Below are 15,973 nucleotides of genomic sequence, written 5' to 3' on the forward strand. Positions count from 1 at the left end.
AGTGTAAGGATTGATCCCTGGACCTTGGTGTTATCAGCACCATGCTCAAACCAACTGAGCTAACCAGCCAGCCTTACCCTTTTTTAATTTTTTTAATTTAATTTAACTATTTATTTATTTATTTATTTTTTTAATTTTTATTGAATCAAAATTTATTATACATATTTTTTGGGTTCAACATTGAGATATGTTGATCAAATCAATATTACTAGCATATATATTGTTACAAATCATAATTATTCTTTATGCAACCCTTGCCCAATCTCTCCCCATTCCCCTCTCCCTCCCCCCTCTAATTACCCTAGATTTCTTCTCTCCTTCTAAAAGAATAATGGTTACTCTGTTGATTTGTTGCCTAGATGATCTGTCCAATGCTGAGAGGTGTGATCAGGTCCCCCAATATTATCATAGAGCAGATGCTTCTTCTGTCACTCTGAAATGAGCTTTGTGGAGAGAGACATCCTCTTCTTTTCTTTATATCTGCTAGTGACACTCCTTGTGTCAATGAACTCCAGTGGCTGATGGACCATCTGTGTGGTGGTTGTGGCATCTAGCCACTTTCGTGGCAGCCATGGTTACTGTGGTGGCTATGGTGGGCCACCCACATGGAAGTGACGTTTTTGACATGCTCCTTTGTGCTGGTGGTGCGCCTGATTGTGGGGAGTGTCCCATCCCTGGCTCCATGCCTCAGGACTCTGGGCAGGGCCCCAAGATGCTGGCAGTGTGCCTGGTTGTGGACATGGGCTCTGGTCCACTTCTCCATGCCTTGGGTCCCCAGGTGGGCCCCGAGGTACTGGGACAGTGTGCCTGGTTCTGGGGGGAGGTCCAGTCCCTGGCTCCATGCCTCATGTCTCCTGGTGGGTCCCAAGGCACTGGTGGTGTGCCTGGGCCAGAACTAATTTTTTGTCCTTTGCTTACTTCTAAAATGGGGGAACATCCTGTGGGAACCAGTACTTGAGGCTGTGTTGTTGAGCTAAATTGCTGCTTTGCTGCTGTTTCCTTAGGGAAGGCTTTTTGTGAAGCTTAGTGTTACATGGTTGACCTTATAGGTACTTCCAGCTCTCCAGATAATTGGTGCACCTGAGTTGGGCCTGAGTTTTTTTGTCAAACTGCACCCCTGCAATTCTGTATTCCTGACCAGTCTCCTCTGAGTGGTCCTGCATTGATTGGGGGCGGATTAGCTGTCCTTGCTGTGTTCCAGTGTTCTCCCAATGGGCCTGTCTCCCCGACTGCCCATGCCCCAAACACTTCCCATGGGACAGGCCCTGTTCCAGTCCTTTATGTCTCACCGGCCTCTGAGTGGCTCCCCTTTTTCAGCTGTTCTTGCTCCTCTCTCCTGTGTGGGTCCATGGGAACACTATTAGTGGTCTTGCTATCCTGGGAGCCACCAAGGCCTCTTCTCCCCTGCCACCTCCAAGTAACTCCATCTGAAGGGCACAGCTCCAGCTTCTGCCAGCTCCTGCTGCATGCACTCAGCAGCTTGGGTCTTAAAGCAGCCACAGCCCAAAACACTCAGAGCAGTTTTTTCTTTCTCTCATCATGGTTTCTTCCGCCTTCATGAACTCCGTAGGTCTCTCCTCCTCTTCCCCTGAGTTCCAGCGGCCCCAGCTTGGCTGTTGTTACATTTTTATAGTTGTAAATCGGTTGATTTGTCGGAGAGAGTGACACTGGGAACTGTCTATTCCGCCATCTTGACTGGAAGTCTCTCCTTTTTTTAAATTATTGATTTCTACTTTTTAATTTCAATGAACTTCTGTCTCGTGTAATATACATACATATTCAGACCTTTCCATTTGACACCAAAATATTGTTGAAAGCTGGTTTGTACATGCAGGTTTCCAACCTAGGTCCATGTGTGGCATCTTGTTAAACCGCCCCTTTCCCTCTTGATTATGACATTGACCTATTGAAGAGACCACACTATCGTCCTGGAGAATGTTCCACTCCCTCGATTTGTCTGGTTGCTTCCCCACTGTAAACAGAAGTCCTGTCTAGAATGTTGATATTTCAAGTTAATTATTTGGAGCTAGAATGCATCTTAAGTGATGTGATGCTACATGCATTAAACTACATCGGAAGATGTATAATACCTGGTGAGCCAACCACTACGGGTACTGAGATTGGTCCCTTGATTAAAAGCGATGATGGTGTAATCCTTTCTTTGAAATCTTCTCCACTAGGAAGTAATCTCTACTGTGTTATTAGTCTAACGTTATACAAATTCTATTTCTTATTTACTTACTGATGAACACAAATAAATAATCCTTAACTAAGTCAATATTTTCATGAGAGGTCGCAAAACGACATTTTTCAAATTCGCTGACTCTACATTTATTAGCTGGGCTAGTTATTTATCTTATAATGCATTTCTTACTGAAAAGGCAGGAACATGCTTGATCCTTCCCTTTATCACTTTTTAAAGTAAAGAGTTGTTTAAGATAGCAGTTTCAAATGAGTTTTTTTGGTCCTTCTGTTTTTAAATAGTGTTGTGGGCCTATGAAGTTTTCATCAATTCAGTGTTTCAGTCCTCTACAATCCTTGCTCTTTTTGATTTTCAAATTGCCATGACTTTGTCCAGATTTTGTGGGCAGATTTTGAGTATATGAATCTGCAGCACATGTGAGTTCTGGACTGGAGATGTCAAATTGGGAGTCATCAGTATGTAAGCAGTGGTTCAAGTCATGGGGGTAGTAATACTGCCCAAGAAAACTAAGCAGCCCAGATTAGAGCTTTGAATAACTTCCAGAATTTATTTTTTATTTATTTATTATTTATTTATTTTATTTATTTTTTAAAAGATGACCGGTAAGGGGATCTTAACCCTTGACTTGGTGTTGTCAGCACCACACTCTCCCAAGTGAGCTAACTGGCCATCCCTATATAGGGATCTGAACCCATGGCCTTGGTGTTATCAGCACTACACTCTCCCAAGTGAGTCATGGGCCAGCCCATAACTTCCAGAATTTATAGGAAGAATCCTTACGTATGACTTTGTGGGTTTCTATTTCTTTTTGAATTTTTTCTCTAGTCTCTTACAAATTGTTTTATGAAATGATCAGAAATTACCAATTAAGCCAATATTCTGATTGCTTCTGTTCTGAACCTGTTGATATTTACTTCCTTCTTTCTATTTTTTTTTTTCCTTTTTGTCTTTTTTCGTGACCGGCAACGGGATCGCAACCCTCGGTGTTGCGCCCGCACCTCGCTCAGCCAGTGAGCGGCCAGTCTGTATGTGGGATCCGAACCCTCGGCGGGAGCGCCACCGTGCTCCCAAGCGGCGCACTGTAGCAGTGCGCCACCGGGCCGGCCCATCCTTCTTTCTATTTTGATTTACTGTTTTTGAACTGGCATTCCATCTACCAAAAAACATAATAAAAACATTTTTTGTTATAGTCCTGAAGAAGGCCATTACAGACTTATTTTCTTCCACAAAAAAATGTATCTTTTATAAACTAAAAACTTTACTAGTAATATAAAATTTCCTATCTCCAATATAAGATGCAGATATTTATCCATTTTCTATTGGACATCTTTTTAACAGACATTTTATACATGTAAAAAGTATATTGTGTTATTGACATAGCAATATTAGGGTAAAAATTAGGGTCCCTGTCATTTTAGTTTTTATGATATCTGATAAATAGAGATTGATGATAAATATCGAATGATGATGATGACAGTGGTGGCAATGAAATCCAGTGCCTTCATTGCACCAGACTTGGAAACCTAGATTCAGTTTCCAGTGAATAGGCCACTTTAAAAATATGTCACCGAACTCTGTCTGTCTCTTTAAATATAAAACAAGGAATATCATATTATTTTATTATTAATAAAAATTATTATTATTTTTATATTTCTTAAACAGATTCTATATATAGTTGGTTTAACTCATCTTTGAGAATTTAATAATGTGTGCCTTGGAAACTCTTAGTACTCTGTTGGAATAAAGAACTAACTAATTATTTTTAGCAACTTATTCCATCAGTGGCTAATAACCACAGGCTGTTTCGATTCCTCCTTATAGTCACTCTTGGAGGCCCATGATATTGTGGCATCAAAGTGTTATGATTCACCTCCATCAAGCCCAGAAATGAATAATTCTTCTATCAATAATCAGTTATTACCAGTAGATGCCATTCGTATTCTTGGAATTCACAAAAGAGCTGGGGAACCATTGGTGAGTAGAAAGATCAGTGCCTTCTTAAGTCTGAAATTTGACATAATTTGTGGTTCAGTCACTCTTTTTTTTCCTGTCCATAATGTATTATGAAAACTATATTTGCTTGTTTTATCAATCTTTTTTGACCTATGTGTAAATACACAGCTGATGCTCTCTCAGCTTGATTTAACCTACAAAATTAAACTAAAATGAAAAGTTAAACTAAAGTAGAAGCTACAAGTATGCCAACAGGTAGCAAAAATTCCAGAAGATAACTACTCCATTTCTTCCTACCCTTGAAGAAATGAACTCAGGTTGCTTACTAATGACAGTATCAAAACACAGAAGAAAGTTCCTATTAAAAATCGCAGCCATAGTGGGGCTATATAAATAGTAAAGGTTACTATTTCCTGCTAAAATTATTATTTCTGGATCCTGACTATAAGAAAAGTGATGGACAAAATGAAAAGGCAACAATAAGTTCATCAGAATGCACAAGTAACTTTTCTTATTCCCTTGACCTTCCTTTTATCCTGTGGAATACAGCCTAGATACTAGTATATGTTTCATTTTTAGCATGGAAGTCTGTTTTTATGGAGTGTTTTTATTGTCACATATGTACACAATCTAATGGGGTTGAAATATTGACAGTTAGGAGACAACATGGAGAAAGTAAGAACAATTCATTTACCTAGTTTTAGAATTATTTTCTTATATATATTCTTGAATAGTTAGGTATTTCTCCATAATAAAATAAAATAAATAATAATTCTGTTTCTTATTTCCTTTAGGGTGTAACATTTAGAGTTGAAAATAATGATTTGGTAATCGCCCGAATCCTTCATGGAGGAATGATAGATCGACAAGGTCTGCTTCATGTGGGAGATATCATTAAAGAAGTCAATGGCCATGAGGTTGGAAACAATCCAAAGGAATTACAAGAATTACTGAAAAATATTAGTGGAAGTGTCACCCTAAAAATCTTACCAAGTTATAGAGATACCATTACTCCTCAACAGGTTAGTAATAAAATTTTTGACAATATTAAGAACAGTTTTCTTTCTTTAATTATACTGTTAGTTATAACCACCAGTTGCTAATATTTTGCTAAAGAGAAAAACAACTGATTTAATTGTTCTAAATTGCCTTATTTTGTCATGAGTGAGTTTTTGAATTTTTAAACAACATTGTCTTACTATTATAAAAGGAAGTAGAAAGGAAATTTCCTTGTGAGCACCATGAACCCTGTCATAATAACAACCTATAGCTAGTTATCAGAAAAACCATAAAGGCTTTTTGATTATTAATCTAGCAAACATTTTTGACATCTTTTATGTTCTAGGCATTGTATAAGGCCCTATGAGTGGGTAAGAATCTAGTCCAGACCACCTCTAGTTTAGTGTTCATGTGATAGGCTAGGTGAAGAATGAGGCCAGAAAGGAGGATGGGTACAGAATGAAGAAAATCTTGGACACCTGGACTGCATACCTTTGATTGTATTTTGTAACTAATTTTAGGTAAACTAGATCATTGAACAGGGGAATGTTTTAATGATAGAGATCATCTAGTCTCTTTATGCTGGGTGAATTTCAAAAAGAAGAGAGATGAGGTCATGTAACCAGGTAGCACATTTTTGAAGGTGTGTGAGGTGATTTGTAAGACAACTGTAATGAATGGTTAAGACGACTGCTTGGTTCAAATGCCAGTGCTGCCACTTATTAGCTTACCTTCTCTGTGTTTCACTGTCCTCGTCTATGTAGTTGGGGGTAATATTACTTTTCTCAAAAGATTGTTATGAGGATAGAATGAGTTAATTCACATACAACTCTCCTAGCAGCACCTGGCAGATAGTGAGCACTCCAAAAATGGCTGTTATTGTCGTGATGGTGGTGATGAGGTAACAGTGGTATGTATAATGGAATTGTAAAGAAAGGAAAAGTAAGAACATAATTGCAAAGAATGAAGTGAAAATTATGGTAGGAGTGTTGGAACTGAAGAAAAGGTTCGATATCTCTAATGTTCAGGTTTATTCCAGAAACTTATAATTTATATATGAGTGAAATAAGTTTTCATGCATAGATCCTGCCAGTGTATCTTATTTTTATATTGTTAATATGAGAGTTTAAAAGCCTAGTTTTTATATTTCTATACAATTTTTTTTTAAATAACATTCTTGAATGCCCTTTAAAGCTATCTTTGGAAGATAGGATAGAATATTTAGTGTATAAATTGGACTTCTGAGAATAAATAGGCTTGTGATGAACTTTGGTTGGAATGAAGATAGAAACCTTGTCTTCAGGAAAAGAATCATGAAAAAACGAAATTATAACTTAGACATTTCATATCACTAGTTCCTCTCAGGCAACATTTATTCCTCATTTAGCACATTTCCAATTATCAAAACATGAGGCCTATCTTAGACCTGAGTAGATTGGAAGAATAACATCTAAGATTTATTATGTTTTATTATTATGTATTAGTTGTGATAGGAAGCATTTTCTTTTGTTTTGTTTTCTCTTTCTGTGGTTCAAACTCTAGATCCTTATAGCTCACCAGGGCTATAATGGGCTTTTACAGGCAAAATCAATTTTTGTACTATTAATATTAATAGCTAGTGCTTTGGCCCAAATTCTGGTATAGATTTTGCTCCTGGTGAACTGAATAGTATGAAATGCAAGGATATTAAGCCCAGGTTCAAGCATAAATTTTTCCCCATTTCGTAATTTCTCAAACTCTGGATTTCCCGTAGTGTTTAGAGCTTAGGGAGGGGATTGAAGTAGAGGAGAAGAGTTCAGACAAGCTTGAGGCAGTCTCAGGCCTATCCTACCATAAAAAAAAAAAAAAAAGAGTTTATAACCTGAAGGCTTCAAAAGGAGGGCTAAGTGCGCACTGTGCTAGTGCGCCGCTTGGGAAGCGCAGAGGCGCTCCCGCCGAGGGTTCTGATCCCACATACAGACCGGTTCCCGCTCACTGGCTGAGCGACCAAATTGGGACATTTTTTAAAATGAAAAGGGAAACTATTATTCATTCTGCTAACAGTGGGCACAAACCAGGACTGTCCTGGACAAACCATGATCATACTACTAAAAGATGCTGAGGGGAAGCATGGCATTTAGTTTTCAACTCTTTCACTAGAAGCTCCACCATGGGGCTGGCCCAGTGGCGCACTGTGCTAGTGCGCCGCTTGGGAAGCGCGGAGGCGCTCATCAGCTCTTTCTCTGACTGCTGTGAGAGCAGATGAAAGCCAGGAACTCTCCCTACCAGGGTGGTGGTTTTCAAAGCACACTCAATAGATCAGCTTTATCAGAATCATTTGAGGTGCTTGCTAAAAGTCCGAAATCTTTGATGGGACATAAAAATCTATATTTTTAAATTCGAGGACCAGGGTTAGTTAGAAAACCTAAACAATTCTGAGGTTCTTCAACTTATGTAATAGGTTAGGTTCCCAGAGGCTATTCATAATTCCATTTGTTTATTAAGGCCAAACTGATGGGAATTCTCTCTTACTCATTCTTTGAGGCCAGCATGACCTGGACAACAAAAACATAACAGAAATTATAGATCCATTTCACTCAAGGATATACTTGTAAAAATTTTCAATAAAATATTAGCAAATCAAAATTAATTGTTATAAAAGAGATAATATATGTGTCCATGCTGAGTTTATTCTGGGTATGCTAGGATAGTTTCATATTAGAAAATACATGTAGTTAACTAAATACTTTAACAGAGAATAACCTCAATAGAGAATTTGCTAAAATTCAATACCTATTCATGATTGTTTTAAAAGATTAGTAAGTTAGGAACAGTAGGGGACCTCCTTAATTTTAATTTTTTAAAAAACTAGAAGAAATATTATTATGAGTGGTTGAATGTTAGAAGCTTTCCATTTAAAATGAGAAACTGGACTCTCAGCTGGTTTGCCTGAGACCTCTTGAGTGCCAACCCAGTCTCTCATGAAGCCTCATTTACACTCCCAACAAAATGAAAGAGCCCATCATAAGCCAAGAGAAACTTGCCAAACTTCAGGTACAATTGTGCATTGGTAAAAAGGAACTACCCCCAGATGACATAATAAATGATATCTGTTATAACAAATGATAAAAATCTTCAGTTCTCCTTAAAGAAATTAGGAATGAGCAATATCTCTCATGTTAAAAGAGGTAGGTATGTTTGCAAACCAGAGAATGGTGATTCACTTTCACAATACCAGTGTTCATACATCTCTGGCAGTAAACACGTTCACCATTACCAGCCATGTTGAGACAAAGCGGCTAACAGAAGTGCCACCTGGCATCTTAAACCAGCTCGGTGTCAACAGGCTTAAGGACACTGGCAGAAGCTGGGTGGAAAAGCACCGCTTACAACTGTGAGGAGGAGGGTGAACTTGTTCAGAATTTTGATGAGGCTTCCAACAATGAGGCTAAATTGAATTGATTCAAATTCTTAAAAAATAATAAAATTTCAAGAACTTTTACTGCTTTTAAAATTTTGTTTAGGATATGATGACATATAGATCTGTAATATTTTAAATTTCAAGGCCCTTAGACAATGCTGCTTTTTAATTGTTGCTTATATACAATTGTTTGTTTGCAGTTAATTAAGCCAAAGAAGACAGAAAATAAAATTTAAAATAAAGGTGAACAGGGGCCGGCCCGGTGGCGCACTGCTACAGTGCGCCACTTGGGAGCGCGATGGCGCTCCCGCCGAGGATTCGGATCCCACATGCAGACCGGTTCCCGCTCACTGGCTGAGCGAGGTGCGGGCGCGACACCGAGGGTCGCAATCCCGTTGCAGGTCCCGGTCCGGTACGGGCACGACACTGAGGGTTGCGATCCGTTGCCGGACACGAAAAAAGACAGAATAAATAAATAAATAAATAAAGGTGAACAAAGTCTTTGCCTAGTTTAAAAAAAATTAGGAACTGGAGAAGGATGTTCACTAGCACCACTTCTACTCAATATTTTCTTAAAAGTTCCATAAGCACTTTACAACAAAAATAAATTATAGAAGTAAAAGGTTTGGAAAGAAGGAAATAAAACTTATTTACAGCTAATATGATCTTTGCATAGAACCTTCCCCCCAAAATATAAATTAAATATTGTTTCTATAAATTATTAGAAATAATAGAGTTTAGCAAGGTAGTTGAAAATAAGATTAATATACAAAAGTCAGTTGCATTTCTATATGTCATCCACAAACATCTATAAACGTAACTAAGACATCATTTACAATAGAGTAAGAGAATGTCACATTTATGTCTAGGAGTAAGATCTGTACACAAAAGAATTATGAAGAAGATCTATATAAACAGATATATCATATTCACGGACAAGAATACAATACAGTCACTTGTCGCTTAACAATGGGGATACATCTGACAAATGCATCATTAGGTGATTTCATTGTACGAACATCATAGAATGCACTTACAGAAACCTAGATGGTATAGCCTACTACACACCTAGGCTATATGATATAGCCCATTGCTCTTAGGCTGCAAACCTGTACAGCATGTTACTGTACTGAATACTATAGGCAATTGTAACATAATGGTATTTGTGTATCTAAACATAGAAAAGGTACAGTAAAAATTCAGTATAAAAGATAAAAAATAGCACAACTGTAAAAGACACTTACCATGAGTGGAGCTTGAAGGACTGGAAGTTGCTCTGGGTGAGACAGTGAGTGAGTGGTGAGTGAACATGAAGGTCTAGGTCGTTACTGTCTGCTACTGTAGACTTTATAAACACTGTACACTTAGACTGCACTAAATTTCTAAAAAAAAGTCTATTTCTTCAGTAATAAATTAACCTTAGCTTACTATAACTTTTTTGCTTCATAAACTTTTTAATTTTTAAAATTTTTTTGATTCTTTTGCAATAACACTTGGCTTGAAATATAAACATATCATACAGTTGTACAAAAATATTTTTTCTTAATATCCTTATTCTATAAGCTTTTTTCTATTTTTAAAATGGCAGCACAGTAGGTTCGTTTTCATCAGCTTCACCATGAACATGTGAGTAATGCATTGCACTAGAATGTCAGAAGGCAATAGGAATTTTGCAGCACCATTATAATCATATGGGGCCACCTTTGTATGTATATGCGGTCCATTGTTGACCAAAAACACATCATTATCTGGCGTATGACTATTGTGAGGATGTCGGTTTTCCTCAAATTGACTTGTGGATTCAATGGAATTCCAATCAAAATTCCAACAGGGTTTTTCATGGAATTTGATAAGATAAATATCCAAGACGCTTTTGAAGCAGAAAGGCAAGAATAAGGGCTTATTATCAGTGTGTGGGAATTAAGGTATTGTGGTATTGGTATAGGAATAAACAGCATGATCAGTGCAATAGAGAACTCAGAAAGAGACCTACACATAAATATTACTTTGATATATAACAGAAATATGTCTTTCAATGAGAAAGAGAGAGACTACTCAATGAATGGGGCCAGATAGGGGGGTGGATTGATTATTCATAGGGATGCTATTTGAAATTGTGTTCCTGTTTCACTCTACATAAAAAAAAATCAAGTAAAAAGTCGTTGATAAACAAATGAAAATATATTAAAGCTCACAATGTGTGAGATACCCATTTTTATACCATCAGTTGGCAAAAATTATAGATGTGAATCTACAGCATCTCTTCTACATTGCTTAAATGTTAGTTGGCATAACTTACAGTTGGTGGCAGTGTAAGTTGGTATAGCCACATGGGCGGGTGAAGTTTAGTAATATTTCTTAGAGTTGAATGTTCACATATACAAAGATGCAATAATTTCCTGGAGCAATTCTTACAGCCAGAAACATGTTAACAAGCATGTAAACCCCCCAAAATTATACATGCATAGCATTGTCCTAGTTTAAAATAACTAAATAAATACTTTTAAAGAATACATAGAGATGCAATAGAACTATAAACAAAAAGAAAAGTAAGGAATTTGTGAACACAAGATCCAGGGTAAGGTTTACCTTGGTTGGGGAAACTAGGATGATCGGATGGAATGGAATGAGGGTAGGAAGACCAGCTAGGGTTCTAGCCTTTGTTCTAGGTAGCAAGTCCATGACATTTATTATATTATTTAATCAAATAAATAAAGAAATAAAAGCAGTACTTGTTTGGACCAATGATTCAAGTGTGATATAAATTTAAGAATTATGATTAGTATAATTCTGAGCAGTCTAGGTTAATAGATTTTTTATTTTACCAACTAAAGCTTAAATTTGTGGTCCCCAAATGGATATTAACATTATAGGAGTATTTATTGCCCCTGAAAGCTTTTTAAACCAGACATATATACTATTGTCCTTGCTGATCTCAAAATGTGTGTGTCTGTGTTCAACCAAGTAGGCCAAGTTCATATACTGTGAAAATCTTTAGAAAAAGAATGTTCTTTTTTGATCAGCTTAGCTATTGTCATGGCAAACTTCTTAGCAACCACAATTACTTTGTTCACCAACTTGTCACTCACTCTAATGTGCAGTCTCAGATGGACCTGGAACTGTGGCATAAGACTGAGGTTCTGTAAGCAACACTTGCACCATGTTTAGCCGACACATTCTCATACAAATCTCTAGCCACCTTCTGATTTAACGTCAGAGTCATGATGGAGCTGTTTCTCCATTTCATCCATTTGATTTTTTTCTCCCATTAATTATTTTCATTTGCATGAACACAGCATATTCCTGTGTAATTTATTTTCTCAGTACTGGTGAAGTTTAGTAATATTTCTTAAAGTTGAATGTTCACATATACAAAGATGCAATAATTTCCTGGAGCAATTCTTACAGCCAGAAACATGTTAACAAGCATGTAAACCCCCAAAAATTATACATGCATAGCATTGTCCTAGTTTAAAATAACTAAATAAATACTTTTAAAGAATACATAGAGATGCAATAGAACTATAAACAAAAAGAAAAGTAAGGAATTTGTGAACACAAGATCCAGGGTAAGGTTTACCTTGGTTGGGGAAACTAGGATGATCGGATGGAATGGAATGAGGGTAGGAAGACCAGCTAGGGTTCTAGCCTTTGTTCTAGGTAGCAAGTCCATGACATTTATTATATTATTTAATCAAATAAATAAAGAAATAAAAGCAGTACTTGTTTGGACCAATGATTCAAGTGTGATATAAATTTAAGAATTATGATTAGTATAATTCTGAGCAGTCTAGGTTAATAGATTTTTTATTTTACCAACTAAAGCTTAAATTTGTGGTCCCCAAATGGATATTAACATTATAGGAGTATTTATTGCCCCTGAAAGCTTTTTAAACCAGACATATATACTATTGTCCTTGCTGATCTCAAAATGTGTGTGTCTGTGTTCAACCAAGTAGGCCAAGTTCATATACTGTGAAAATCTTTAGAAAAAGAATGTTCTTTTTTGATCAGCTTAGCTATTGTCATGGCAAACTTCTTAGCAACCACAATTACTTTGTTCACCAACTTGTCACTCACTCTAATGTGCAGTCTCAGATGGACCTGGAACTGTGGCATAAGACTGAGGTTCTGTAAGCAACACTTGCACCATGTTTAGCCGACACATTCTCATACAAATCTCTAGCCACCTTCTGATTTAACGTCAGAGTCATGATGGAGCTGTTTCTCCATTTCATCCATTTGATTTTTTTCTCCCATTAATTATTTTCATTTGCATGAACACAGCATATTCCTGTGTAATTTATTTTCTCAGTACTTTTACTATTTTTACCTTTACTTTTTAAAAATATCTTTGAGATAAAACAGTTTGATAAATGTGAACATATATATGCACCCTGAAACTATCAACACAATCGAGATGATGAACATATCTGTCACCCCAGAAGTTTCCTATGTCCATTTGTAATCCTGCCCTCCTGCTCTCCTTTTGCGCTCCCCCACTTCCAGGCACTACTGTTCTTATTTCTGTCACCCTAGATTAAGTTTTCATTTATCATATTTTTATGTAAATAGAACCATTCATGGGGTCTTTTGAATTTTGTTTTGTTTTGTTTTGCCATTCTGGCTAATTATTTTGGGATTCTTTTACGTTGTTGTATGTATGATAGTTCATTCCTTTTTATTAACAAGTAGTATTCCATTGCATGGCTATACCACGGTTTGTTTACTCATTAATTGGCTGATGAATGTTTTTATTGTTACCAGTTTGGGGCTGTTACAAATAAAGCTGCTATGGACATTTACATGTAAGTCTTGGGTGAATATCTAGGAGTTGAAGATTGGGTCATGTAGTACGTATATGTTGAACTTTTAAAGAAATGACCATACTGTTTTCAAAAGTGATGGTACTGTTTTCAAAAGTGATGGTACCAATTTATGTTCCCACCAACATTGTATGAGAGTTTCAGTTACTCTGCATCTTTGTCAACATTTGGTATGGTCAGTCTTTTTAATTTTAGCTATTCTGCTAGGTATGTATTGGTATCTGATTGCAATTTTAATTTACATTTCCCTAATGACTAATACTATTGAACATCTTTTCATGTGCTTTTTTGCCATACTTCCATCTACTTTGGTGAAGTATCTTCAAATCTTTTGTCCATTTTTTATTAAGTTTGTTTTTTTATTTAGTTTTGAGTGCTCTTTTGTATATTCTAGATACAAATGCTTCATAAGATTTGTGATTTGCAAAGATTTTCCTCTAGTCCCTATCTAGTCTTTTTATTCTCTCAACAGTGTCATCCAAAGAGCAGAAGTTCTTAATTTTGATCAAGTCCAGGTTATCAATTTTTTTTCTTTTGTGAATTATACTTTTGCTATTTTGTGTAAGAAATATCTCAAGATTATAAAGATTGTCTCCTATATTCTACAAGTTTTATAGTTCTATGCTTTAGTCTAGTTCTATGATCCATTTACTCTGAGTTAATTTTTGCATAGTGTATGAGGAAAGGATCAAAGTTTATTATTTTTTTTTTGCATATTGATATTCAGTTTTTCCAGCTTTGTTTGCCTTAAAGACTATTCCTTTTATCAAACTTGGAAAAATTTTGACTGTTGTTTTCTTCAAATGTTTCTACCCACCTGTTTCTCCTCTGGTGACTTCAGTTATGTGTATATTAGGCTCCTTGAAGTTGTATCATAGCCGGATAGTCTGTTTATTTCAATCTTTTTTTCTCTGTGTTTCATGTTGGATTATTTTTATTTTTAGGTCTTTAAGTTTACTAATCTTTTCTTCTGCAGTGTCTAATCTGCTGTTAATCACAGGGGGTATATTTTTCATCTCAGATATTTCAGATTTCATCTCTAGAAGTTTGAATTGGGTCTTTTTTATATCTGCCATGTGTCTACTTAACATGCCCAGTCCTTCCACTAGCTTCTTGTATATATGAATACAATAATGTAAAGTTAAAATAATCATTGTAACATATTGGTCTACTAATTCTATTATATTTGTCGTTTCTGGGTCACTCTTAGTTAACTGATTTTTCTCCTCGTTATAGGTTATATTTTCCTGCTTCTTTGCATGCTTGATGATTTTTGATTGGCTGCCAGGCATCATCAATTTTATCTTATTGAGTGCTGGATATTTTTATGTTAGAAATATTTTTAAGCTTTGTTCTCAGATACAGTTAAATTACTTGAGAGTAGTTTGATCCTTTCAGATCTTTCCTTTAAAGCTTTGTTAGGTGCAGCCAGAGCAGGGTAAGTCTAGGGCATGACCCTTCTAAGTACTTTACTCAGTGTCTCATAGATTAGGAGGATTTTTCCACTCAGCCTGGTGAGAACAAACACTATTCTTGATCCTATACGAAATCCTGATAATTGTTTCCTGTAATGCTTTCAAATAACTCTTTACCATCAATGAGGAAAGAGCTGCACAGAGAGAAGGCTCAGGTAGCTTCCTCATAGACATGCATTAATCAGCACTCAAGGAAGGACAAGAGGGAGTCCCCCACAGTTCTAGAGCCCTCTCTGTGCAGCTCTTTCCTCGCTGATGCTCTGTTCCATGCACTGTAGCCACCTTGATCTCCCTGGTCTCCTAGCTCATCTTCTCAACTTGGAGACCACCAGGCTCCACCTAGATTCTCCCTTCCTGAGTTGCAACCTGGAAACTTTCTCTGTGCAGTTAGTTATGGCAATTGTGCAGCTCATCTTGTTTGTTCCCATCTTTTAGGAATGACTGTCTTCATTGTCTGATCTCTGATATCTTAAGAAACATTTTTTCATATTTGTCCAATGTCTTAGGTTTTAGGTTAGAGGATCCTTGTTCCTTTGTCTAAATCAAAGTGGGAGTCATTTTGTCTTTACTTTTATTGCCATAAAAATTTAATTTTTGAATATGTGAATCATTCCCATGGTTCAAAAATCAAAACATATTAATATGTATTCAGTTGAAGTCTCCCTCTGAATCCTTTCAACTATCAACTTAGTCCTCATCCCTCCCCACAATAAGAAACCATGCTATTAGTTTATTTTTCGAGTTTCTTTATTCATATGCAAGTAAATAAAATTACACATTCTTATTCCCCTTCCATCTCCTTTTTCATGAAAAAGTTGCATAGTATACATGCTATTTTTAACCTTAATTTTTTCACTTAACCATATATCTTGAGAATCTTTTCTTATTGGTGCACAGACTTCCTCCTCTCTTTCTCACACACACACCCTTATTTAACAGCTATAGTGTTACATTGCATAGACTTATCATCATTTGTTTAACTAGTTCCCTATTGTTAAATAATTAGATTGCTTCCAATCTTTTGCTATTAGGAATAGCAATAATTCATAGTCTTGGGCATAAGTCATTTTGCCTGTATCCGAGTAATGTAACTATTGAATACATTCCCAGAAGTGGA

At 36.4% G+C, this 15,973-nt stretch overlaps 1 protein-coding gene across 1 annotated transcript in view; it reads left to right on the forward strand.

Moving 5' to 3' along the window:
• MPP6 (membrane protein, palmitoylated 6 (MAGUK p55 subfamily member 6)) overlaps positions 1-15,973 on the forward strand; it is a 54,077-nt gene that overhangs the window by 3,102 nt on the left and 35,002 nt on the right. Inside the window, exons 2-3 of the mRNA XM_008593469.1 lie at positions 4,025-4,177; positions 4,951-5,178. Coding sequence (XP_008591691.1) covers positions 4,091-4,177; positions 4,951-5,178 — 315 coding nt within the window. The 5' untranslated portion in view covers positions 4,025-4,090. The remainder of the gene's footprint in view (positions 1-4,024; positions 4,178-4,950; positions 5,179-15,973) is intronic.

The sequence above is a fragment of the Galeopterus variegatus genome, unplaced genomic scaffold (genome assembly GCF_000696425.1).
Source record: "Galeopterus variegatus unplaced genomic scaffold, G_variegatus-3.0.2 Scaffold9206, whole genome shotgun sequence".
Taxonomy (NCBI): Eukaryota; Metazoa; Chordata; class Mammalia; order Dermoptera; family Cynocephalidae; genus Galeopterus; species Galeopterus variegatus.